Here is a 27,603-nt window from a genome sequence, read left to right as displayed (position 1 = left end):
GGTTTCCTTTACGAGATTTCACGGATCCCGACAAATCATAATAGAAAAATATAATTTCTTTAATTTTACTTTTTTTCATCTGAAATTTTTTTTAACATGTTGGTGAGATTTTTCTGATGAAAATGAGATCAAACACGATATAATTTGAACAACATTTACTTATTAATACTTATTGAGTAATTAATTTAATGTCGGCCTACCTCCACGTAAAAAGAAAAAAAAAATGTAGGGCCGATTCTACAAGTGTCAGTCAAATGTAGGGCCGATTCTCCAACTGGCAGTCAAACGGTAGGCCGACTCTATGTAATGTGTGACAGTGAACGTGTTAATAAGTAAATGTTGTTCAAATTATGTCGTGTTTTATGTCGTTTTCATCAGAAAAATCTCATCAATATGTTAAGAAAAATTTCGGGATAAAAAAACGTAAAATTAAAAAAGTTGATATTTAAATCGCTTGGTTGCCTCGACTCACGTTTCATGCTTATCTTTTATTCGCTGTCCTTGTCTACGTTCGGCAAACTACAAAGGCGGGCGCGAGACTCGAAAACGTAGTCCCTGCTCTACGAGTGTCAGGTTTAGCTTCCTTGCGGTCTGTCAGTTGTGGAGAATATACTGTACTCGCTAATGCAATGTCTCCGATCAACATTTGCAAATTCAATCGTGACAAAATAACATTCTCTAAATTATCGGATCTTAATTAGAACCACCAAAAGAGATCAATTTCTCAATTAGGCAGCAAACCCGTACCGTCACCTAGAGTGTAAGCGGGATTTACGACCCTACGAAATTCTTATCGAAAGAATTGCGGTCCGCGGGAAGCTACACAATTCTTAATGACCCACCCGTGGGTCACCGATGCTCTTGTTTCCTCGCGTGTCCCATCATCGGTGGGTCACTCAAAATGGCGACAAAAAAGATGATTACATACTGAAAAATGAAGTATTAGTGATAATTAGACTGCGGATTGTTTTGCATTTGTGGAAAATTTGAAGGTACAAAAGCACAGAATGCGCGTTCGAAATCGGTTAATGTTGCTATGAGCTACAAACGAATAAAGATTGTGAAAATCGCACTATTTCACGACTTTCGGCCTAGAACTGTAATAAATCTGCAGATTCTTACATCTTTCGATGCCTGTCGCTTGTTTCTCCATCTACCAATTTCAATGAAATTTTCAACATGCGTATAATTGACATAGATCTACAAAACGTATTTTTTAAATTTTCATTACGAGCTCAGATAAAAAAGTTGTAAAAACGACCTTCGCTATTTTCTTCGCGATTCCAACTAATTGCGGTTTTTCCAAAAATTTTTCCACACATCATCTAGTAAATTAATCTTTCTAACTTCTCAAAAAAACTCAAGTCGTTTGGTCCAATTTTAAAAGAATTATTCCATTGTATAGGGTGTATGAATACTTTTTTCGGTCACTGTACATACAGAAAATAAATTCGGAAAGTTACAAATGAGATTATTTACCAGTATCGAACATTCACATTTTTTCGAAAGTTGCTATGTGTCATTTTGGCTCGATCGGTAATTCTAGTGTTAAATTAAGACGGTGTAAAGTACAACTTCGCGAAAAAGTTTGAATTGCAAGGGATACAAGATTCACCACTAACAATGTAGTTTCCTTTTCTCGAGTTAATAATTTTACGTTAGAAAAGCTAATACTTTTCTAAACCACCCGCACGTTGTAGAAATATAAGATAACAGAGAATACATTTAAACCATTAAGACCAAGATATGATTCTTAATAATAGCCTGCAGTATTACCGATTGCTAAAATTATTCAACTTGAACGAAGAATTATTTCTTCCTTATTCTCACTAACTGTTGAACGCTAATTTTTATATTTCACATCAAGAATTCTTAAAGTGGAAAGAAAACTTAACTGAACAAATTAAAAAAGAAATTAATTATTTACTTTTTAAAACTTGACTGTGAATGGTTAGATTTTTCCCAGGCTAAAGCGTTCGAAGATTCGTATAGTTCTCGGTGATTACGATCAACATGTGAATACTGACGGGAAAGCAATAATGAGAGCAGTGAGTGCTATAATTCGTCATAGGAACTTCGATATGAATTCATACAATCATGACGTTGCCTTGTTGAAACTTCGCAAGTCTGTGAAATTTTCCAAAACCATTAGACCAATATGTTTACCCCAAACAAGTAAGTAATTGTAACAGATGTTAATAACTACGTACACTACCGGCCAAAAGTTTGGAATCACCGAGCATTGCAATTTACACAAAAATTTACAGAAAAAAGTCTGCGACTTTGAGAATTTTTTATCGTTCGAATCAATTGATACGAGATAAACTGCAAATCTATAAAAAATTAGCAGCAGATTTAATATTGATGAAAAGTGGGAGGTGATTCCAAACTTTTTGCCGGTAGTGTATGTACATATCTGAATGAAAAATATTCAATTATCATTACTACAAAGAGCATTTAAGAACTCTTTTATGTACCGTCTTGTCTTAATCTATTTACGCAAGTATAAGAATTAGCAGTCATATTTCGAAGAGGACACAGCTTTTTACATAATATTCTGCTTTTTATACAGTGTGCGTCATAAATAAAATTATTTTATGGTCAAATAATTAGAATAATACATTTTGTTTTTCGCTGAATTGATTTTGACCTGTAGTTTCTGAGTATGAGAAGAAAGATGTACAATGCTATTTAGAAAACATAAGTTGACTTTAGGTTTCCATGGAAAAAAGATACTTTTAAATATTTATCTTACACCAATAAACTCTTCACTTGATACCAATGAACTTGGTATGGTTTTATTAGAAATATTTTTTTGTTAAAGTATGAGAACCAGCTGAAATATCGTCGCGACCGATTTATGTCGCACCCTGTATGCTATAAATTTTAAAAATTATTTCTTTTATCACCAATTCATACTTAACAATTTTTATACAATACAAGGCCTCTACTAACTCCTTTGCAAATCAAAACCAAAATCGCTGACGTAAAGCTATATCCTTTTATAAGCTATGAATTACTAATGTAGTACCAAGTATTTTTTTTTAACATTAGGTTTACGGACATTTCTTATATACCTATCTCTACGGACACGCGTCAAATTGACGCGTGAATGAAACCACACATTTTCTTTAAAAAACAACATATTAACTTATAAATGAAACTACGTGAAATTATATATTTCTATAAAATTTATAATAAGCATAAGTAGTAGGAGAGAAATGTAAACGGTTTCTGTAATTTCCCTTGTGAAATTCGAAATGTGTCAAAATGGCGCGTCCTGTAAACCTTTTTATTGAGATTAATTGATATAATTTTAATTGAAACTAGTAAAAAATATGAAATTCTATAGGGTCTTATCGTCCCATAATTTAAATTAACATTAGAACTACCAGCCGGGTCAAAATGACCCATCGAGGACTTTCCAAAGGTGAATTTTTATGTGAGTAAAACGTGATTGAAAAATTAGATTCATATCGATACAGATAGAAAGTGAATTCGGAAAGTTACGAACGATAATATCAGCATCGATCGTTCACATTTTTTCGAAAGTTGCTAACGAGTCATTTTGACCCGGCCGGTGGTTCTAGTGTTAAGCATAGTGTCAATTAGCCAATTCGTCATGCAGAGTGTTATTGAAACCCAAGTTGACATCATTTATCTTTCTACCATCAAATAAATCTGTAATAACGATTACAGGTAATGATCCAGCTGGTAAAGAAGGGACCGTGATCGGTTGGGGTCGAACGTCGGAAGGAGGTATGCTGGCTGGACAAGTCCACGAAGTACAAGTGCCGATATTAAGTTTAATACAGTGTCGTAAAATGAAGTATCGCGCGAATCGAATCACTGAGAACATGCTTTGCGCCGGTCAAGGTAGTCAAGACTCGTGTCAAGGTGACAGTGGTGGTCCTCTTGTTGTACAAGAAGGCGACAGACTCGAAATAGTTGGTAAGAAATTAGTACGTATGTAAGTATGTTATGTACTGGTCATAATTGTTCGCGAACTGCTCGCGAACACCAATGTGAACGCTGCATTAGGATTACAGTTTTCCTTAACCTAACCTTATTCTATATTTACACTTTCCTTATTGCTAATTTATACCTACTTCTCTTGCATACTACCATATCTTACATCTACTTTTTCATCCGTACCCATCCTTATCCTGTATTCTTGTTACTCCTGTCGCTACCGCCGCGCAGTGGTCTGGAAAGCGACATTTTGTGGCCAAAATTAAAAACACCTTTATATCACTTTTTCTTCAACAAAAATATAATTGATGTAACTAATAGAAGCAAAATACGATAAATAACACGAAAAAGTAACTAAGAAATTTTGTCGATTTTTCAACAAGAATATGATTAATGTAACTAACGTAATTAAAGTACGATAAACAACGCAAAAAAGAATAACGAAATGTGTATATAAAAATATGCAAAATATTCTTATTGTTAGACCAAGTGATACTTAAACGTCCCGGTGCGCCTGAACGTGTAGCTTTCGCGTCCTGAACGCTATAATACGTAGGTCATCTATTTGTTCAAATCCGGATAGACATACAGAAAATATGTCATATCTGCCACTTTTAACCATTTCTTTATAAACCTGCTCAAAGTTTAAATCCTTATAAAGTTTGCACTGTTTATACATAAATTAAGAAATGCTTGCAACAGGATTAAGTACTTGAAATACACGTGCTGACATGTATAAAACCGTCGTTTAAAGCTACACTTTGATATCCTACGAGCATTTAGAACGTTTAATTTCACTTTGAACTTTACGATTTTATCTTTATCACAGAATTATCTGAAATTAGTAATATTTTGGATTTTGAAACTTTGAAGTGTACTTTATAGCAAGGAAATTTCTTTCAAAGTATTAATTTTACAAAATATGACTTATGTCTGACTGTTTGTTAAATGAAATTTTACCAAAATAAAGTTAGTAGCGTTATTGTGAAGTTATTGAAGATTAATAAAAATTAGTACGTATAAGATTTCTTTTCGAAAAGAATAGCATTTTTGTAGTGTACTGACGGTATACCTTTCGCTTTTTAAGCATGATTCCCTATTTTCTATTTCTTTCTTCTTCTTTGGGACATGTTTATCGACTAAAAACACGGGAATGAGTATTTGTTTTAAGCGATGTATTATGTACTATCCTATTCATTTTAATTTTTCTTTCTTTCCCGAATATAGGAATTGTTTCTTGGGGTGTTGGCTGTGGGAGGCCAGGATACCCTGGAGTGTACACCAGGGTAACTAGGTACCTAAATTGGATCGGCACAAATATGCAAGGAGGATGTTTATGTACAAACTAAGGACAAAAGTCGATCATCTAGCAAATTTTGTTATCTGTATAAAAGAATTTGTAGAAAGTGAACTAGAGAAACTAACTTAATAAGATAGGAAATTATTTTATGGTTCTGTGAAATTATTTATTAACCTCCAATTGTTGTAACTTCTGCTAAGTAATCGGCAATTTAACGATGTGACAAACGTTTTTTTGACTTGTGTATGCAGATTGTCTCAGCAAAACCCGAACGCCTAAATATTTCCTTTGTTTTTAACGATACGTGCTGAAAAATGTTTAACACATAATCTGAATGGTTTCGAAGGAGGAACACGGAGTAAAGAAAAAATATTTTCCGTGGTCATTTGTTTCCAAATCTTAGTTACGATCTACAAATTCTAAGTCTCGATACATTTAGCGTTTACCCAGAGTTAGGTTAGGATACCTAACCTAATCACTCCAGAAAAAATAGCGACCAATCGAATTATTAAAGCTTGCATTGCTATTAGTTCAAACATAATCGAACATCACAATCCATGATTGCCTGTTTCGGACAATGTACCGCCGGCGATGGACGTCACTTTGAACATTTATTATACTAACATAAACACTAAGTTCACATACCATCCTAACTCTGTCTTGGAATTTTATCACATTTTCGGTGTTCAAATTCATAACTGCTCAAATGCACTTTAATATCCGCTACAAGGTGTAACAGAAGAACATGTGTATATGCTTTCCCGTAAAAAAAACCTCTGACCTTGAAAAATTACAAAAAAATTGAATATGGGGAATAGTCTTTTCTTGTCCCTCTTCGAAACCATTGAGACTACGTCTTAAAGATTCTCCAATATCGTTAAAAACAAAACAGATACTTAGGTGTTCAAGTTTTGCACGGACACCCTGTATATTACTATGTTATCATAGAAAAGCATGTATTAATTTGTTTATGTATATGTATATTATTTGTATTAGGCAGGTGCAAATGAAATGTTATTTTCAACAGCCGAAATCGGCGGGTCGATACCATATTATGTTAAGTTTTGACATTATCATCTGACACAATGAATAATCAGGATATTCGAGTAATTATTTTAAGTTTAGTTTAAACTTGGAAAACGTTGGTGTGTAAAATTCAAGATTGGTGACTCTTCGTTGGAAAATGAGGGAAGGCCAAATAGGGCCGTCGATGATAACGTTTTAAGAAAAATTGTGGAAAACAATCCACGGTAAAAAATATGAAATTTTGCCACATCCTCCCCTATTTACTAGATCTTCCCCCGACAGACTATCATTTCTTCAAACACCTGAACAATTTTTTTAGAAAATAAATTATTCCGAAGTGAAGACTGTTACGAACCCACTGCCTGTCCCCCACACATTGTTATTAGATACTATTATAATATTATTATTAACATTATTGTAATTAGATACTATTATAACATTATTATTATTAGATATTATTACCATAACCAAACACCTTTATAATTATAAACCAAAACGCCAAGCAACCGCCACGGGTAGGAAGGGAGCAAAGTCGGGAAAAACCCATGAAGCGACGCTCGACTCCAGGCCCTTTTCCTGACCATTGATTGGTCGGAAGCAAGGTGCCAAAACTAGTATAAAACCGACGTACCTGCACAAGGTCGACAGATAGTCTAAAACGATACTCTTAGAACGACACCCGTTCGTAATAAAACGACATCAAACACATTTCTGGAATTTTACGCCTTTAATCAACCCGAAACGAAGGCGATCTCAACCTTTACGGCTCGTTCCGTAACAAGACACTAAAAGTAGAAAAATGTAAAAAGTAAGAGCAGCATTTAAAGAATTTTTCAATTCAAAGACTAACGATTTTTATAAATTTGGAATAATGAAACTAGTTAATCGTTAGGAAAAGTGTATAGAATCGTGTTGAAATTATTTCAATTAATTACATTATTTGCAAAGTGTCATTTCAAACGACGTTTCATATGCACAAACCTAACAGAATTCTTTAACGTTCTACTGAATGTTTCCGTAAATACTTTTATCTATATACATGTATCTTTCGTAAAAGAATATTTTAACAGGGAAAGTAGTGGATTCAGAAAATTGTTTATTTTGTAAATGCATCTGTAAAAAGTTGTAACATCCAAGTAGTATTGTATAATTCAAGTTGTACCCGTGTCACACCTTTTCTTGCATGAATGGCGGCCGAACGTCGATGGAATAATGATCTGTAACGGTTTTCTGTCAAACCACGATTAAGTTAACGAAGCGAATTTTCTACTGAAAACAGGACGACAACGTGTGCGTCAATGCACTGCATACGTTTGAAACTAATGCTCAACAATGTATATCTGTTATAGAAAATATATCGCATCCGAAACATTAGTTGTATTGATTTCAAATTTGTCTTAGGACTTAATTTAAGTGTTTCAAATGTTTCAATAAAATAACGCAAGTTTCTCATTTTCGTACTTATTACTGTAGTATTACGAGGATAATTAAAGATAACCATTAAAGATAAATATCTATTTTTAGTTATTTCAATGCAATTTATATTTCAGTTTACTTAGGACTGCTTATCGGTAAGCATTGTTGGAAACTCTGATCACATTTACATTTTAAATTAAAAAAAGAAAAGATTGTCAATCAAGAAGTTCTCCGTACAGCTGATTAGATTATTGTTTTGCGTTGTATAATTTTAACAGAAAAAGTAGTAAATAAATCATATTTACGTTATTTTATTTAGAAATATAACGTTTAATATTAGCACAAAGAACAATGCTTTACATTCATTTGTTAATAATTGAACAAATAAATGTAAACAGATATTGTCCATTGTGGGAAAATTATTTTGAATAACGTCTTTTCTACTTGCTTGCAAACAGCAAACTAATTTGTATTTACACCTTTGTAGACTTGTTTGTAGGCATTTTGCATTTTTCATATTACGTATATTTTAGACTGTAAATTCTATAAACAAATTCTAATCAGCTGTACGAAGACTTTTTCCACTGGCACTGAGTATATGCAAGACAACATTCTTAAACTTATCCGAAAACGCTGAGAAAAATAACCAATCTCACGTCCGCCTGTACATAAAATATCAGCAGGTACTTTAATCGAAGATATTAACTATCCTTTAACATAAATTTCCTTCTGAATGTAATAAAACTACACTCGATATTAACGCATTCTCTCGTATACGTGACAATATTCAAGAACTATTTTCGTAAAACTTTGAAAAAAAATATCAATAAAAACGAACGCTCCGAGTAGTACCGTAAAATTCCAGAATTTTTCTTCTCCGATCGCTTGGCATGCTCTCAAGATCGCAGATAAACGACAAGCGACATAAAATGCATCGTAATTTAGTCGAAAGTGGAAAAACCAGACCATAATGAGTATATCGAACGATCTCGTCTCTGTCTATTTCGAATCGACGGCACATTATTAGTACAAAATGTTCGCGGTTGAACGGTACCCGATGTCGCGCCAAGCTTGTGTATAATAAGAGTTTTGCATATAATAAGATACAGATGGATAGTCATAAACGTCTCCTCCCTTGGAATTTCTATAATACATTCGTGACACTGATTTTTGGGTACATCCTAATAGGTCGGAATGAATACGTAGAAGAAATAATATTTTCTTCCTTAAATATTGCGATATCCTTTTCGAACAAATCATTAACCAAATTATACAGATTTGATAATTTATTCGTTGTTCCAAACATTCGTTGTTTATTTCAATAAAGAGTAGTATCATTATTATGAAGAATCTTTTAAACGTGTACCTCTTTGTTATTCTAACGATTTCTTTTATGACAATCAGCGAAGATGGTATAGTTAACAGGATTTTTTAAATTGCTCGAAAATTGTCCTTAACCCTTCCGAGGCCAATGACACACCTGGTGTGTGTAATGATCATGGATTCGTATTACGTTATTACTGAAATCAGATGATTTTTAAAGAAAATAAAAGTTAAAGCTCTGCAGATATTAAAACCTGCGTTGGTTTCAAGCTAGGACCACAAAGTGAGTGTAGACACAAAATGTCTACAATGTTAATTTTTCACTTCCCAAACAGGCTCTCTTTTCTCAATATTCGATAGAAGAAAAATTTCGGCTCCTGCGGACCGACTTTGGAAAAGTCCCTGGCCCCGAGTGGGTTAAACGACCGATACGAAGGAAGTACTTACTTTATTCTGTTGTACAATTACGAAAAGAAATATTTCTGTTATTCTACGAACATTTGAACCAAGAATTGAAACAGAATTTTTGTCATCGTCCTTTAGCCGGAGAACCGAGCAAGCGTGAGGCGACTTGCACCTGTGTAAATCGCTTAAAGCGAAGATAATTATTAAATGTGAATTGCTGATCGTTTTCCACGATGATAGTGATCGTCGCGATAGAAATACTCAAGCATGTTTTGGAACGGTGATCAGGTCCACACCCATGAGGCGATAAAAGCGAGATTGTGACTATCGATGTAAATCGTTCAAAAGTTGCCGCGTGACCCTGATGACGGTCAATAACAGTCACCCGTAATTCGACCCTGAACGTGAACCTGAACTGGTCAGGTATTGTCCAGTCGCCGACCAGTCGGCTGTGGCCTCCTTCTCTTCTGGAATAGCAATTACTTCGACCTGAGTCGTCCTCAGTTGCCGTGGGACACTGGCGATAGTAACTCCCAGTCAGGGACATGTCTGTAACTCGTTCCTGACAGTGCCCGTGTGGCAGATCTTTCATCCATAGAAACCTTCCTTCGGAGCGTGGCGCGTGAAAATTCACACAAATACAACTGGAGACGGAATTTCATCACGGAAGATGAAATTCTCCTGGTGGATTGGATTATTACTCGCTCTATCTTTGGTCTCGGACCCCTGTCACGTAAGATCATTTCTACGGTAGATAGTTCGAACGAAGAATTTACCGATAAATACGGCTAAGAATTGTGGAGTAAACAGACGAGATTCTTTAACGGGTTACTGTGAAATTAGGAGGTATTCTTTGGTTCTGTTTGTTATTTCGTATGCCACATTTATGCCTCCTAGTGTACGTATCGTGCAACTCACATGGATTTGTAAATTATCTAGATATATTTCAAAGTAAATGATAGCGTATCGTAGTACGGTATAAAAGTAATATAATTAAAATTTCATTCGTTTAAGGAAATTATAAATTAGTGGCTGTAATTTCATAAATTTTTACAACGAATTTCACACAGAATGGCACAGTAGGAGTAACGATTTAGATTAAGATTGCATGGTATAATATGGATTGAATTTGATTTTTCAAGCAAAAACTATAATGCTAACGATGTTTCTATTGAATAATAAAATAACTGTTTTATAGTAATAACGTTCACTTACTAAAGTCATCTGGATAGAATTGCGTACGATATAAAAATATTAATCTAGATCTGCACGAATTTTTAGGCAAGCACTATCGGTGAAAGAGTAAAAAACTTTTTTGGTATTTTTGGTAATAAACCACCAAACGCTGCAGAAGCGCCTGGGCCATGTTATTGCAGTGAGTACAGTTATATTTTTATCAACGTCACATGTCGCTAAATTATCAATGGTCGTATGAAATTGAAGCAATGTATATTACTAAACAATATAATCAAAATGATGACTCTAGTTAATTACGTAATGCTGCTAAATATTTATTTAACTATAACACCGTTATTGTCAATTGAAGTTATTTGTTTTTGACTTCTCGTGCAGTAGATTAAATGTAAAATTAATTAATTTATTATCATTTAGTATCGAACTAATAGTATTCTGATTAATACTTTAGCGTTACTAAACACTACTTGGGTAGTAAGCCTAATACAATTTTTATTATACCTTTTTTATATTATTGTATACACATGTTGTTATTTAAATTTCTATTATTTAAAACATATTGTATTATCAGTATATATTAACATTAATTGACACGTTTCTCAATTACGAGAACGAAATTTTCCAACGTGTAATTATCTGTTTAAACAATTAGGCTGTGGCCTGCGGAACGAAGAAAGTCGAATAGTTGGCGGTCAAACAACTCATATGAATGAGTTCCCATGGATGGCCAGACTTTCATACCTGAACAAGTTTTATTGCGGAGGAACACTAATAAACGACCGTTATGTCCTTACCGCGGCTCACTGCGTGAAAGGGTAAGAACAAATTCATGAAAAATCTGTCGAAATGAACAACGAAACTTTTTAATTCCCTTGCTACGCAATGGCGGATTAACATTAGAACGACCGGCCGGGCTAAAATGACCCACTAGCGACTTTCCAAAAATGAATTTCTATGTAACTAAAACGTGATTGTAAATTTTAATTCATATCGATACAAATGAAAGTATACCGGGTGAACTTATACCATCTTAATTACTTCCATGTCAGCTAAAATTTAGGTGAAAAAATTTATAAGGTTCCATTTAAAAAACTGAAGGTGATCTTGATAACTTCGAAAAAAAAAATGACCTATGAAAGCCTATAGGCTCTTTCAAACCAAGGTATTTAAACTAAAAAGAATTTCTATTGATCCAGTAGTAATGGAAGTAAGTCGGTCAAGTTACGTTGTCCACCTTGTGTATGCAGAAAATAAAGTCTAAAAGTTACAAACGACAATACTTACCAGCATCGAACAATCTTTTTTTTTAGAAAGTTGCTAATGGGTCATTTTTGACCCGGCCGGTCATTCGTGTTAATCAAGCACACTATCTTACAAATCTGTGCTTCAATTATCAGTAACGATTCCATTCTGAAGGCGAACGTAATCAGCTTTCCTAGTCCTGTTTTTAGGTTCATGTGGTTCATGATCAAGGTAACGTTCGGTGAACATGATAGATGTCTCGAGAAGGGAGCCGAAACCAGATACGTGATCAGAGTGCTAACCGGTGACTTTAGCTTCCTGAATTTCGACAACGATATTGCTCTGTTGCGCCTTAATGAAAGGATACCCATGAGCGACACCATAAGACCTATATGCCTGCCGTCTGTAAGAGGTGAGATGTTTACTCTTCCTTTCTTTTTAGGTCATGGATCAAAATATTGGTAACGACTGTTGTCATGAATCGTTCGCACGCGAGATTTTTAAAGCTATGTCGATTTATTGGACAGAGATGGAGATATCAGATCAGCATATAAAGTTTTGTTTCTTAAGAATGTTAAAATATTTTCTATGAATCTTTTTCTGCTTATTTTTTAGCATTCCTCTTGTTAAACCTACTACTATGCTGTGTGAGTTTCAGAGTAGTTTATTTTGCATTGTGCTCGTTTCAACTGCTAATGTGGTATTTAAGAGGGTATTCCCATTTGAAGACGTCATTTTTAGGCGACCATTAGGATACAAAATGATTAGATAATTATAAACCAAGGAACTTGAACTTTTTCGTACACGTTTGGTCATGCTTCGGGAGAACACAGAGTAATTTTTATGTAATTATCTCGATTATTATTTAAATTATTGCATGTTTCCAGCAGTGTGCCATTCGGAATGGCTGGCACAATTCACGTTGCTGTATTCATTTGAAACAGAAAATTGTTATTGTTTCTACTAGAATAAAACAAAAAAAAATGTATTTTGACCAAATGACAGCAAAAACATGGTTTTCATCGTGAAAGTTTTAACTTCTTCGGGCGATTAAGGAAAAACTATTGCAAACATTGACATAATTCTAGTACGGATGATAAAGTGATATCTATTTTATATGTACGTAAAATTTTGGAGAGATTAGTTGATTCGTCGTTGAGAAATCATGGCAACCAGTTTGCAAAACACGAGAAGAACGCATTCAATGTTTTAGCAACACATTTTCCAGATGTTATACTTTGAGAAAATGACGAATTTTTGATCCCTCCAAATGGGAATACCCTCTTAATAATCTGTTAGTTAAATGTTAAAATTTTCACAGCAGGAAAGCATAAGAATTTTCATCCAAGGTGTTACGATCATTGTTGTTTACAATCGTTAAAAACAAGAGCCAACAGATCACAAGTGTATGTACCTATCAGAGACAACGAAAAGCGCGTCGCAACGATATCGAAGAAAAATGTAAAACGATCACATTGGCAATAGTTGTTACCGCTCGTTATTGCACATTTCAGTCAACGCTCGTGTTATTTATTAGTTGATTAATTGCGCGGCTGTGTTGCAGACAGAAATTAGTCAATATACGGGCGCCTTTCGCGAATGTAACCGTACGATAAACATTTCGAAGCATAATTGGACGCGCAGCACGGTAATAATTGCTACGAAATTGTGTAATCTGTGTCAAGCAGCGAACTGTAATCGTTGAAAAGTGAAAAGTGCAAATAGATGAAAACGCATGCAGCCCCAAAAACGGAGCGTTGTACCTAAGTTGTTGGGTCGGCCGTTCACGCGTTTGTTTATTCGCATTCCGTCGTAATCTGCCCTTTTTCTTTCCGTTCCACTCGTGTTTATTTCGTTGCATATACGGGCGGTATTAATGTTACCAGATAACCTGTACGTCGGGACGAAAGCAATCGCATCCGGCTGGGGTACGTTGCACGAGGATGGAAAACCTTCTTGCCTGCTGCAGGAAGTCGAAGTACCGGTTATGAGCCTTCGGGAGTGCCGCAATACCAGCTACAGCCCTCGCATGATTTCCGATAACATGATGTGCGCTGGATATCCCGATGGCAAGAAGGATTCTTGTCAAGTAAGCTTCAACCCTGGAACAAAAGCAAAATGCGACCCAAAAGTGAATTTTTATTCCGACTAAAGCGTAATCGAAAAATTACATTCATCTGGATACAAATCGAAGTAGATATACGTGCAGAGAATTATACTTAAACAAACGACAACACTTACGAGCATCGAACATTCACGTTTTTTAGGAAGTTGCTAATGGGTCACTTTTGACCCGGCCGGTAGTTCTAGTGTTAAGGGGAAGTACCCCGGCCTGAGGTGTCTGAAAATATAGTATGAGAATTTTTGGATCGGGCGAAAGCTTGGGAATTTTTTTCATAGGTAACTACCAAATGAAAAGTTTTGAATTTTTCAGAGGATATGAATAGAATATTCAGCTTCTTTCTCCAATCTTTGAAAAGTACAAATGTTACAAAGTGGATGAGTTATTGCGAAATCTCTCGATTGAAACGTCTGAAATACAGAATTCTTGTCGATTTGTAGACAAAAATGTATTACCTACAATGTGGCGCAAGATTTTTCAAACATTGTAATTATCATAGAAATGGTGTCAGTTTGAAGAGGAAAGATCACTTTTTGCCAAAAAACAAAATCAATTTTAAACGTTTCGAAGAAATTAACTAATTCACATATGGAAAACTTCGGCTCTGATTTTTGATATTTTTGAAAGTATGAATTATACATTTCAGCAAAAAGAGAATTCGATTTTTTCAAATCTGAAAGATGGTCTAACCCTTAGGAAATAGAACCAGCTTCTTTTCAACCACCCTAAACACTAAACCAACGATACCAATGTACAAGTGATAGCTGTTAAATGTCAATATTTTCTCAATTAACCTAGGGATCGTGTAGATAAGAGTTTTTTATATATTCTTTTCTGCTTCTAGGGTGACAGTGGAGGACCGCTTATAACTGAACGAGAGGACAAGAAATACGAACTTATAGGTATAGTATCCTGGGGGAACGGATGTGCCCGACCAGGATATCCTGGTGTTTACACAAGAGTCACGCGATATATAGATTGGATCGTTTATCATTCGCGAGAGGGATGTTTTTGTGATCAAAATTGATACCGGTCGATTATTATATATAACGATATTCAGAATTTTTCTCTACGTCGATGTTAATTGTTAACCTCTAGGACAATTTAACAGCTTGACGTTATCACTTACGATAGAGTGAATGCTGTATTGAGCCACTGACGATTCATTTCGAATATTCATTCAAATCAAATTTCCAAATGTTGGAGCGACCATATATATATATTCTACAAATACTTTCAAAGTCTTAAACATTCGGACAAAAATAATATTATCGTCGTATATGTACATTTTTATTAAATCTTGCATTTGCTTTAGTTTTGAAAGATTCTTTTTTAACGATTCCTTGCTTCATTCTCAAATGTATATAACAGTCGAAGTGATTTCTAAATCTCTATTTAACTAAAAGGACATGGAAAAAAAGTGAAGAATTGAATGCACATTAATATCTATAGTGTACTATATTTATAAAATACTCAAACTTTTCCTCTAGCTGATTTTTTATTAAATGTTAACAGGTATAAATTATTAGCAGATTTGTGTATAATAAAAATTTTCTAAAAATGACAAAGTTTAATTGTAACTATCGATTCGATAGAACATTCACATTCGCGTATTGAAAATTGCAAATTTGAAGAATCATGTAAAATGTAATTTTAATATCTCTCCTGCAGATCGAATAATTATGCTTAATGACGAGATGATCTTTTTTGTAATAAAATTAACGTCAATAAACATTTTTATGATACAAATTGCGCCTGTAAGCTTTATTTTACCTTAACAGTAATTAAAAAGCATCATATACAAGAGATTTCAATGTATCCCGAAAGATTATTTTCCTCCAGAAATACTTATAAAACCCCAAAAAACCATGCAAACTATAGAAACTATTTCCTCGCTATCTTTAAAAGCTTCAGAGAAAGCACCGTGCAACACTTTGTATGATACGCGCTTTATGCTGCATTGTTCACTTAGTTAACCCTTGGAAGGAATTTGTAAAGTTACAGGAATAAGTAAATTTGGGTCAAATTGACCTAATGTCATATGCAGGATGATTCATTCATTCAGGGGATAAATCTACACACTAATATAAGTAAATTTATAAGTTTATTAATAATTTTCAATTTTAAAAACTCGACAATTTTTTTCTATCTTCAACAACAACCGAGTTGTAACTTGGCCCAGTTACTGAATACACCCTGTACACCTTAGTTTTCGAGTTACGGATGATTAAAAAAGTGTTCGAAGTGCCAAAGTAGATGTAAAGTAGAAAAATTTGGAGGGATCAAAATATCGCTTTTTTATTGTATTCTCTGAAAGTGTAACATTTTGAAAATGTGTTGCTAAAATTCTACGCGTGGAATTAACGAAGTGCAACGCTAAAAACGCTGGATGAAGCAAAGTTTTAAATGCGTTTTTCTCGAAACCGCGTTTTGCAAACTGGCTGCCATGATTTTTCAATTAGGAATCAACTAATCTCTCGCAAATTTCACATACGTATAAAATAAATATCACTTTATATAAAGTAAAACTTTCACGATAAAAGCGATATTTTTGCTTCACGTGGCTGCCATTTGGTCAAATTACTTTTCTTCTGGTTTTATTCTAGTAGAAACAATAACAACACTCGTATGAATTAAGATTATCTTTGATTTTTCCGTTTCAAATGAATACAACAACGTGAATTGGGGCAGCCATTCAGAATGGCACACTGCGGAAAATATGTAATAACTTTGTGTAAACACTTTACCGACCGGTAGCGGTTGAACATTCTACGCGCTTTCGACCGGTCACTCGGCCACAGATACATCGGTGACCCCGGCTCTGTTTAGATTCTAGGCTATTGCGCGGGAATATACTCGCTTTTTCTTATACCTGTAGAAATATTAAATCAAACTTTGACCGGTTAATAGGCTATCGGTCGGTAAGCGTCGGCGAAAAAAAATGGATTGATAGGCTACCGGTCGGTAAAGTGTTAAGTAATAATTAAGATAATTACATAAAAATTACAATGTGCTTTCCTGAAGCATGACCAAACATGTGTGAAGAATTTCAAATCCCTTGGTGTATTATATAATCGTCCAATAATTTTTTAACGCGAATGTCACCCAAAAATGACATCTCCAAATGGGAATAACTCCTTAAACGGACCATTTTCATATAGAAATTGGAGTAAGGAGAAAGTGATAAAACTCTAGAGTATGTTTTCTAGTTATTCGATTTAGTTGAAATTTTGCATAAATTATCCGATTCTCGCTTGGAATGATTCTAAGATCGTTCAACAGAAGAGTTCCGTAAAAATCTCTTCGATTATCTACTTCTAACTAAGACTCAACCTAATTTCCATGTTTCAAATAAAAGTTTGCGTTTGAACACTGTACGTGTCAAATATACTTCGTTCCTTCGATTGGCCCACCTTCCAATACCTGAAATCTCCTAACGGTAATAACCGTCCTGTTACTGACCGGTTGTAATTCAGGCGAAAATGAAAGAAGCAAAACGGAATCAGCATCCTCAGGCTGGTAGAAACCACAGGTTTATGCATCGGACCTTGAGGAAAAATTCTTGGTCTCTTCGGGATGCGGGTAACGATAATCCCGCTATACAAGACAAACCAACTGTTTAACCGAGGCCAGTACAGTTTCGACAACCGAGAGAAAGCCATGAAGCTGCAGAACTTCGTCAAGTATCTCATTTGCGCCCTATTGTTGGTGCTTACCTTCGAATCGACACGCTGCGACAAACTTAATACATTTGTAAGCAATCTTAATCTTCTTTCTGCTGCATTGCGTCCTGTTGCTTGACTAAAGCTTATCCTTACCGATCTTGCTAATCGTTAACACGTTATCAACTGTGCAAACGTAGGCGCACATTTAACTATATTTGTAAAAAAAAGACCTACAGTACCGTTCGAAAGTTTAATCGCATCCGTTAAAACGCGGTAAAACTGAAAGTAACTATAGGGAAGAAATGAATTAGGCGGGAATAATAAACTTTACTCCGTTCAGTTCGGTATAAAGCGTTGAATTCAATAAACGGAATTGGAGTTTCGTCGATTTGAAATGAATTAAATTACATCGCACTTATGCATTGCGCGATTGAACTTATGAGCGATAGTGTGTGTGACGAGCGTAAGTAACGTGAATTTCGAAAATAAAGTTCGTTGTATATGTATACATAGCAGTACTATGAAAGAAAACTTCTTTAAATGGAATATTATTTATTGTAAGTGAGATCTGTGTGAAATAGTTAGAAATACATTAAAGAGCCTTTCGCTTGAAGAATGATGAATTTACTGTTTTTGCATTTTCGGTTACCTTGAACCTTTGAAAATATATCCCTGAAAGGATTCTTTTGAAATTCGAGAAATTGACGTCTCCGTAGGCGGCGGGATTTCCCTAGAACCTCAGCAAGATTTCAGTATAGGTATTAAGAATAATCCTTTTACAAACTTTAAACGCGTCTTTCTCGAAACTACTTTTTCGAAACGCGTGTGCAAGATTTCGCGGAAATTATTCAACGGATTTTTCTGAAATTTTGTACAAATTTTCGGTACACGTGTAGGTAAGGCATCATCCTCTGTAATCGTGAAATTCCAAAAATTACTACTTTTTAAAGGCTCCAGAAACAACGATTTTTTAGCAAAAACTCGAAGCGTCACTTTGACGTGCCGCCATTTTGTTATTCTTTGGTATTCTTCGACCAAAGTTAGACGTTTGATTTCGTAGCTTTTTTGCAAAAACTTCTCAAAGAACAGTTACTTTTCGACTGTCTAAAAGCAAAAGAACCCTTAAATGTTGTTTCTTCAATAACTGAAATTAGCAGGTCGATGCCATATGTTAAATTTTGTTCGATCATACATTTTCATACACAATAGTCAAGAAGAAATTTACTGAATTGAGTAGTAAAAATATTCTTAATACAATTGTTTCGACATTATTATCTGACATGATGAATAATCAGGATATTCGCATAATTATTTCATACAAGTTTAAACTTGCCGACCAAAACTGTTGAAAATATAAATTTAGCATTTGAAGGTTATGTATATGTTAAGATATTTCAACGGTGTACAAAATTCAAAATTGATCCAGATAGGATCGTCGATGATAACATTTGAAGAAAAATTATTAAAAAAATTAATTTGTGCTACATCTTCCCCTATTCACTAGACTTTTCCCCAGCAGACTACCATTTCTTTAAACATCTAAACAATGTTTTAACAAATAAATTATCCCAAAATGAAAACACTGTAAAAGTAACATTCAAAGACTAACGATTTTTATAAATTTGGAGTAATGAAGCTCTGGAATAATGAAGTTCGACAATGTATCTACAGTGTTATTTTCATTAGGACATTCAAAATGACGAAGTGAGAGAAACGCGTGGTATTCTGGATTTTCTGTTTGGCAGATTCAAAACCTGCGGCAATTGTCGTAAGTAATCGATGTTGATAGAACGCAAATATTCCTTTTTAATTGAGCCACTCAGAAACCAGAACGATTAACTCCACTTTCTCGTATTCTTCCAATTTTAGTATCAGAGCACATGCTTGGTGCTTGATTCTTCATAAATACAAAAAGAAATTTCATAAATTTTATCTCACGGAGTTAGTCACTTTGGGTTCTGAGTGGCTCGATTGTTGCTGCTTTACGATACGTTCATCTACAGTTTGTGGACGACCAAATCGATCAAATGAAGCACGATTTCTCGGCGGAGAGTACACGAAGGCGCATGAATTTCCATGGCTTGCGAACATTCACGTGCGATCGCAGTTCCTATTCAGCGGAATTCTAATAAACGATCGCTACGTTTTAACATCAGCCAATCAACTCGTTAGGTTGGTAAACAATGTCATTGTTGCATGCACATTTAGCACACTAATCTGCTAATTTTCATCGCAGTGTAACTGCACCGGAAGTAAAGGTATCCCTTGGGGAGTACGATCGATGCAATCTAGATATATCATCGGCAACGATCAGCGTAGAATCTTTGATTCTACATCCGGAATATAATCTCGAATCCCGCGCTCATGACTTAGCACTGATCAAGTTAAGTCAACCAATTAAATTCGAAAGGAGGATATCGCCTATCTGCTTGCCAAATCCAGGTTCGTACTTTGTTTTAGATGTTTTCAAAATTGGTAATACTGCGCACTCACTTCTGCGCATATGACCCGTACGTTTAACTTCTCTGGTTTAGGCTCAACAACATGCTCGTGTTTTTATGTTAACTGTGTAAAAGGGACGCTAATTTATTATAAAATAGAAAGCTCTGTTTTTTGCTTGTAGTGCGTTTTAAACGTTACAGCGTATCCTTAAACTGACAGCTCAAATAAGATATCAGAGAAAATTGCGTAGACGTTGTATACTGTGGGAGCGAGATCGAATACAGAGAAGTTAAAAGTTGTATTAATGACTAAACATATATAAAGATATAAAATATTTATTTATTAACACTACACGCTACCAATTGCGCGTTCCTATTACACGCTCTCACATAAAGCCGTGTCCGAACTTCGTCGGTATTTGCCAATCGGCACGCCAATACAACAAAATATTCGGTGACGATGAAATGATAAAAAGAAAGAAAAAAACAATTAGGAAACGAGTTTTTTTTTTTTCAATTTTATCATATCTATTAATTTTAAAACTTTTTCATTCGATCACTCTCTCTCTCTCTCTCTCCGTCACGTTCCCGTACGTTGATCGCATTCGATAGCTCAATAAAATCTGACTGTGCGGTCGGATATACACCTCCATACGCATCTTTTCTACGCATCTCAACAGAACATTGCTAATTTCGGCACAATTTCTTTTAATGTTTACCGACATCAGTTGAGAACTCGATTGGCATACCGATCGAGTTTTCAAGCTACGCGGCACAACCCGAAACGCATGTCCACACTTGGTTGACAAATGCCGACGCAGTGGAGATACGGCTTAATACGTTCGACTGTTCGCACTCTCGCCCCGGATTCACACACACACAGCACGCCATTCCCAACATTCTCCCCTGTTGGCTTCTGATGTGCATAATCCGCAAATATTCAATCTACCGATGTTTCTGTGAAATTTTTCGACGGTCAATGCTTTCGTCAGAATGTCCGTTTCCATTTCGTCAGATCTAACATATACAAACACGATAGGGGCGTTATAAGTTTTGTCAGGTGAAACTGCATACACACGCAGCGGGTTTTCAAACTCCGTATGCTCGAAAACTAAGCCTCGGATGAAAAGATTTTTTTAGGGCGATTTTCACCACTTCAATGTGAACGATTGCCGATAACAAAAAAACCTGTCAAATATTTTTTTTTTTTTAGTACTTCCATATACATAAGTTTCATCAATATCGACGATTATCACTTCGAGATATTCCATTGTAACAAAATGGAGAACATCGATCGCGATCTGACTACCGGACGCGATCTTTAATGTAGATCATTTTGGACCGCTTAAAATACACCGAATAAAATAGTAATTAAAAATTAAAAAAAAAAAGGACAGACCCTTGATAGACGCGCGTTTGAATACATATGATTTTATAATGTAAAGCAGGTATGGGCAACCTTTTCTGGTTCTGGGGTCAAATTATTATTCTCTCTCCGAGTCAAGTAAAAGTCAAATAAAAGCCTAGTATATTAAATAAAATAATAAAATGAAACACGATAGGGTAATTATTGAGAATAGGGTCCTTAGCACCAATTTCAATGACTTTGAAATATGTTGTCAAGGTCAACATTCTAAGCAACTTTTCCCTATGCATGTTACCGCCGGACTTCTTTAATTTTTAATGTATACGCAAAAATACTTTCAATGTTAGGTATCATATTCTGTAGGTTTGTACGTGTAGTAATTGTAACAGTCGTTATTATTAGTGATTTTGTACGCCATCTCTAATATTGAATTCCAGGCTCAACTTATCTCGGACAAGTTGGAACGTTAGTCGGATGGACAGCAAGCAATGCAGAGGATAAAAACAATAACCGAACTTGTAGACCGCGAAAATTGGGCCTTCCAATTTTAGGTTACGACGAATGCGTAAGGTCTGGAATAAATCCTATGAATTTCCACAACGATTCTGGTTGTGCTGGCGTATTAGGTGGAAGCTCTATTGTATGCGAGGTATATTAAATTACTACAATGATTTTATCTTTATAGTTAATTTATAGAAATTTTTAGTTAATTTAATGGTAAAGATTAAAAAGATGACTACTGCAACACTTCTAAATGAAAAATTTAAACCAAATTTGTTTTCTTTTCACTTTGTAATGAGTTTTCATAATAACCTAAATACACCTTTAAAATGTACATTTCAGAATGACGTAGGTTCTTCTGTGCAGTATCGTTCATATGCAGGAGTTTACGATATCATTGGTATGTATGACATTTACAATAAAATTATATTGAAATTTTTATAGTTACTTGAATAACGACAAACGTTTTATCATTATAATGAGAATCCTTCTTGAATGAAATTTTCCGTGCTGTCTTATTAAATTTATAGAGGTTTTCCATTACATAATTGCTGTTGCACCTAATCTTTCATATTTGCTTTAATAACTTGTGATCACCTCGTTTGTACAATTTTTTGCTAAAAAAAAAAAAAAAAGAAGCGAAATTTATGTCAATTCCGGGTTAGCAACCGAGTGTGCACGTCAAGTTCAGCTATGTTCAGTAATTACAAGTACAGTATCGATTATGATCAACGCTTGTTGCCGCGCTCAAAGTTCGTGTCCGCTCGGCTATTCTCGCAATTTAACCTATCATTGCACTGTTGCGCGCGAAATATAAAATTTGATGTTGCCAGAAATTAATAAATAATTTAATTTTACGGCAGGGATTATTTCGGACATAAACAAATGCGGTAGCACACCTGCTGTTTCAATATTCACAAGGATTGGTCCACACTTAAGTTGGTTATTGCAACAAACAAAAGATGCATGTTATTGTCCAAAATAATAAATACAAAATATTTTCTTTGTTACATGTACATGTTATGGTTTTATTTCTATTCTTATTTTTATTTATATTATTATTATCGTTATGTATGCGATTCTGAAAATTTATTTTATAGCAAGTGTGCATTAAATTATAAATTTTTGTACACACAAATTTCTCTCACGCTATCAATTACTACTATTCTAAAGTTTTACATCAATAATTACAGTCTATTAAACATATGTTATTAAATAAATAATACATTTTTTAACGAGAAATATTAAATCTTATAATTAATAATTTTGTTGCAAAAATGCGATGTAAACACAATAATTAACATTCACTTTGATGTATGAAATTTATTATATACTTGATCTTGTAATTTACAATAATGTTTTTACTGTATACCCGCGAACAAGTGGACGGTATATGTGAATATTTGATAAATTAATTCAATATAATTTCCAACGAATGTATAATGATCAATTTAACTGTCTTGGATTTAATATTAATACAAAGATACATGTACAAATACCAATATAATTTGTGCATTGAAGTTACTTAAACTTAATATATATATATATAAGTAGTTATAATGCTTAGATAGTTGTAACATTAATATTAATGCATTTGAATGTCATGAATAACATATGTTACACAACATTAGAATAGTGCTTTATAAATAACATTTAATAGTATGCTATATCAAAACTAAAAATTGTGGTTATTATATACATTAATACTGCAATATGTGTATATATGTACAAGATACCCTATGATAAAACCGACAAACTTCTACAGCATACCTAGTAGGACATTCTGCAATCTGCAATGAAAAGAACATATACATTAGTATTTAATTCTAAGTTCAAAAGTTTCACCAACAATAAGATATTGAAAGCATATGTTTGCAAAGGTCAGTTTTTTCATCTTTCTTGTTTCTTTAACTTTTCTGTTTTTAGTTATACTATACAAATGCTATTCAAAATTGATATTGTTTCATTTACAAATGCAACCATTGCTATCAAAATAAGTGTTGTTCAATATAGACATTAAGTGACAGAATACTTTACTTCTCAATATAGAAAACAAAGTGTATACCTATGTCTATTCCTATAGTTAGATGGATTTTTGTTAATTTGTTGTGAACAATGCACTATATGTTTTTTAACATGAAATATGCCAATATTGTATTTGTCAGTACTATTGATCAATTAGTCAATATTATTGATCAGTTTCCTATTCAATGAATTCCTTACCATTTTACATTCCACAATGTATTCATATCTCTCCCTCCTCTCCAATATTTTGTCAGATTTCAATTCTTTGAATCTTTTACTAGAATTATGTGAATATTAAAGTTTAGTTATAAAACTTTCGGTCCAAAAAATCTTTCTAAGAAAGTTTTACTTTTTAACAAATAGTGTTACATCCACATTAAATGACTGTTAGCTGCGATTGATTTGTCAAGAAGTTGTAGAAATTTGTCGGTTTCCTTATGGCACACCTTGTATATCATTGAAGGAACTGTTTAGAAGAATGTAATATAAGTCTAGCATTATTTTATAATTATTCAGCTGTATGCTATGAATAAATACCCAAACAATGAGAAATCAATGAAGGAAAATAATACAGTACATAAACACCATCTAAAACCATTTTACTGTATTGATTTAAAAACTAATATAGAAAGTTAAGTGCTGCATAAATAACACTTCGTTTGTCAATGTTAGTTTTTGACAACATATTTACATTTGGATTACTGCTTAGATTAAAAAAAAAATTAACCTTATCCTAATAATTCAATTAACTTTTTGAAAAATAAACCTTGCTACTAAGAAAATATAAGTTTATACATATAATGTGCACACATAAAATATAAAATTGTTTGTAAAATAAATCTTACCTTCTAAGCAAAGATAATTAACCATTTAAAAAAAAACCGTACTTTCTAGTAAACTCAAAGATTAAAATGTAAGATGCATATAATTTACGACTGACGATTATGATTTCGATTAAGTTCAAATTAACCAAAGTTGACAAACGTATAACATTAGTGTTCAAATATTTTCATCCCTAATTTTGTTCGTATCATAATACCATAACGAAAAAAACATTCTTTGACTGTGATTGTGCGACTGTGACTACTATGAAATAAACAAAAGCTTTTAAATTAAAAAAAAAAGTAATTGTAACTTATTCAATAAGAATATGTAATATATACTGGGGCATGTATGTATAATGTGTAAATACTAAACTGTAACTGAAAAATTGTTTTCAATGCCAAAAATTGACTGGAAAGCAACAAGATTACTGAAGATAAATTGAAAAGAAGCAAAATGCTTTGCCATTTTAAAATAGAATCAATTGTTACATTAATAATAATGGAACCTAACTTCAAAACAATTAATGAAATATTAAGATATAATTAGTTTTTTAAAGATAAACTCATATTATGATCGAAATATACTTGAATACAAAATATGTTACACGAGTGCTATTATACAGTTGCTTTAAAGTATCAGATACATTACATGCATTAATATATGACATGAGTAACATTTGCATTACACTGTGATGTAACTGCTTCTTCTAGTGTACAATTTAGTTTACGATAATTAGCTGTACTAGGTCGTCTTCTACCACGGCTGTTTCGTGATCTTCGTCCCTCTAATACAATAGCTAATATCTGAAATATAAAAGTACTAAGATATTATTTGCACACATAAACAATTAAAACTTTTTAAATAGAAATACAAAATATTCATTTACCTTTTGTTTATTGTGATAACCAATATATGCAGCTATGGAAATTAAGGAAACTACAGTAAAGTAAGTAAAAAAATGGGATTCTTCTTCTGACGTAATATTATGATAGTGGGATATGATATCATCTCTCTGTTCTGAAGGATCCGGTATATTTTGACCTTGATCACCTATTATAAGCAGATGTAATACATATAAACATGTAGTATTAATAATTATCAAAGTAACTTTGGTTATACTATATTTTACCTGTATCAATGATCATATCGGGTGCATCATTTGCATCTGTAAATGAAGAATATGTAATTTAAGTGTATAATAAATTATAAATTTCAATTAACAATCTAAAATGCTAATGAACTTATACCATTAGGTGTGTCCCCATGGTTCCAATTATTTTGATTTGCAGAATTTTCATGGTCCTGAGTGTCTTCTGATATTGTACTTGTTTTGATGTCCTCATTAGGATCATTTATATTCTCTAAAGCTTCATTGCTTAAAGCATTTACATTATGATTTTCAAGCTTTTTAGAATCCTCAACTTTTTCATCAAGCTTATCTACAACTTTTTTATGCTGATTTAATGCAGAAGAATCATTATTTACATTACTTTGCTGATTCAAATTCACATCTTTAGATTTTGTCGCAAAAGATGTATTTTTATTCTCTGTTACTGATGACTTTAACATGACTGATACATTTGTAGCAGATGCTATTTTAATCGTAGACTCTTCCTTTTGTATGTCTTTTAATTTGTTATCATTGTTTGAAAGATTAACTTTATCTTCTTTAGTATCACTCTTAATATTTTCGGTCCTTATTTCACTGGAAAATTGAGCCAATGCAAGTTGAGAATCTTGCAGTTGTTTAGATTCTTGTGGATCTGTACTTATCTTTGTACTAGATGTACCATCAGGTGAATCTATCTGTTCATTTTTGTTCATTTTTTTTATATTATCATCAATATATTTGTTCCAAGATAATATTGCACAAAGTGGAATGAATTTTTCATTTTTATCAAAACATGCTAAAGAACATGCCATAGAAGTATTCAAATATAGAGGTGATAATAATGGCTTTACTTTCTCATATGAAAGTGTTACATTTTGAAGATTTTTACAAAACTCAGCCCTTCCATTTTCATCTTCATCAGGGAAAAATTGCTGAATATGTACATAAAATTTAGTTGTATTAATAAGTGGCTTATTAAATTGACAAACTTTATTCCATGTATCATACAATGCTAAACATAAAAAAGTATTCATATTTTTACATTCAGCTGCCAGAATTTTTTCAGGATATGTCACATTAAGGCATTCCCTTGTAACATTATTTTCGTATAAAAACGTCGGTAATTTACACAGTTGTCTATCATGCTTCATTACGTCTATAATACTTTGTGTTCTTAATACACTTGGTGCACTTGACACTTTTGTGAAATAAAAAAAAAAGACGAAAATTCCAAGTCCATAAAGTATACGAGATGTGTGCATTTTCATTATCCTTTTATTCACTGAATTACTGTTCTAGATTACTTTTAATTTTTTGGTAGTTTCCTTAGTAAATGTAATATTACATATACCGTGTTTTATTTTTTTCGATTGTGACGAACATAACCTTTTATTATATACGTAGTTTGACGCAAATTCAACCATACATTTAATATCGCAGAATTTTACATGTGCGCCATCTTTCTCTTTTATCGAACGCACTTAACCTTGAAAGTTTCATCTGATACGGACGAAGTACACGTTATGTATGATTTACAAGAATTTTATATTTTAACAACAGAACACTTAACGTTATCTTTCTTCTTAATTTTTTCATACAAAAGGTGTACACTTTTGTAATATATATTTAATTTGATTTTCCATAATAATCCAAAAAAATAAAATTTTAC

The 27,603-nt window shown here is 33.4% G+C and overlaps 4 protein-coding genes across 4 annotated transcripts in view; 3 read left to right on the top strand and 1 right to left on the bottom strand.

Moving 5' to 3' along the window:
• LOC108573617 (trypsin-1-like) overlaps window positions 1-5,321 on the top strand; it is an 11,372-nt gene extending 6,051 nt beyond the window's left edge. Inside the window, exons 3-5 of the mRNA XM_017936080.1 lie at window positions 1,967-2,175; window positions 3,700-3,951; window positions 5,200-5,321. Coding sequence (XP_017791569.1) covers window positions 1,967-2,175; window positions 3,700-3,951; window positions 5,200-5,321 — 583 coding nt within the window. The remainder of the gene's footprint in view (window positions 1-1,966; window positions 2,176-3,699; window positions 3,952-5,199) is intronic.
• Window positions 5,322-10,112: 4,791 nt separating this feature from the next.
• LOC108573660 (trypsin-1-like) lies at window positions 10,113-15,027 on the top strand. Its single transcript, XM_017936136.1, has 6 exons — window positions 10,113-10,175; window positions 10,724-10,817; window positions 11,289-11,451; window positions 12,088-12,290; window positions 13,765-13,967; window positions 14,845-15,027. Exons 1-6 carry the CDS (start codon window positions 10,113-10,115, stop codon window positions 15,025-15,027), a joined length of 909 nt encoding a protein of 302 aa, XP_017791625.1.
• Window positions 15,028-17,660: 2,633 nt separating this feature from the next.
• Window positions 17,661-22,958, top strand: LOC108573658 (vitamin K-dependent protein C-like). The gene is made up of 7 exons (XM_017936134.1): window positions 17,661-17,753; window positions 19,352-19,433; window positions 19,669-19,837; window positions 19,902-20,107; window positions 21,910-22,121; window positions 22,316-22,373; window positions 22,837-22,958. Exons 1-7 carry the CDS (start codon window positions 17,661-17,663, stop codon window positions 22,956-22,958), a joined length of 942 nt encoding a protein of 313 aa, XP_017791623.1.
• A 2,518-nt stretch (window positions 22,959-25,476) lies between these two features.
• Window positions 25,477-27,368, bottom strand: LOC108573616. Its single transcript, XM_017936079.1, has 4 exons — window positions 26,071-27,368; window positions 25,953-25,988; window positions 25,710-25,873; window positions 25,477-25,626 (listed from the first exon to the last, which is right to left on the bottom strand). Exons 1-4 carry the CDS (start codon window positions 27,200-27,202, stop codon window positions 25,477-25,479), a joined length of 1,482 nt encoding a protein of 493 aa, XP_017791568.1. The 5' UTR covers window positions 27,203-27,368.
• Between the last annotated feature and the right edge of the window lie 235 nt (window positions 27,369-27,603).

This window comes from Habropoda laboriosa, unplaced genomic scaffold (genome assembly GCF_001263275.1).
Source record: "Habropoda laboriosa isolate 0110345459 unplaced genomic scaffold, ASM126327v1 scaffold128, whole genome shotgun sequence".
NCBI lineage: Eukaryota > Metazoa > Arthropoda > Insecta > Hymenoptera > Apidae > Habropoda > Habropoda laboriosa.
The sequence above is the reverse complement of the archived record's forward strand: the minus strand, read 5'-3'. Positions and strand labels throughout refer to the sequence as shown.

What these genes read in the sequence shown, in the direction of transcription:
- LOC108573660 (XM_017936136.1), top strand. Translation starts at nt 10,113, where the DNA reads ATGAAATTCTCCTGGTGGATTGGATTATTACTCGCTCTATCTTTGGTC. An exon ending in GCCTGGGCCATGTTATTGCA is followed by an intron (nt 10,818 to 11,288) that starts GTGAGTACAGTT and finishes TTAAACAATTAG; the next exon opens with GCTGTGGCCTGCGGAACGAA. An exon ending in ATGCCTGCCGTCTGTAAGAG is followed by an intron (nt 12,291 to 13,764) that starts GTGAGATGTTTA and finishes TAATGTTACCAG; the next exon opens with ATAACCTGTACGTCGGGACG.
- LOC108573616 (XM_017936079.1), bottom strand. Translation starts at nt 27,202, where the DNA reads ATGAAAATGCACACATCTCGTATACTTTATGGACTTGGAATTTTCGTC. An exon ending in CGATATGATCATTGATACAG is followed by an intron (nt 25,874 to 25,952) that starts GTAAAATATAGT and finishes TGCTTATAATAG; the next exon opens with GTGATCAAGGTCAAAATATA. An exon ending in GTTATCACAATAAACAAAAG is followed by an intron (nt 25,627 to 25,709) that starts GTAAATGAATAT and finishes TTTATATTTCAG; the next exon opens with ATATTAGCTATTGTATTAGA.
- LOC108573658 (XM_017936134.1), top strand. Translation starts at nt 17,661, where the DNA reads ATGAAGCTGCAGAACTTCGTCAAGTATCTCATTTGCGCCCTATTGTTG. An exon ending in CAAAACCTGCGGCAATTGTC is followed by an intron (nt 19,434 to 19,668) that starts GTAAGTAATCGA and finishes GTTCATCTACAG; the next exon opens with TTTGTGGACGACCAAATCGA. An exon ending in TCAGCCAATCAACTCGTTAG is followed by an intron (nt 19,838 to 19,901) that starts GTTGGTAAACAA and finishes TTTTCATCGCAG; the next exon opens with TGTAACTGCACCGGAAGTAA.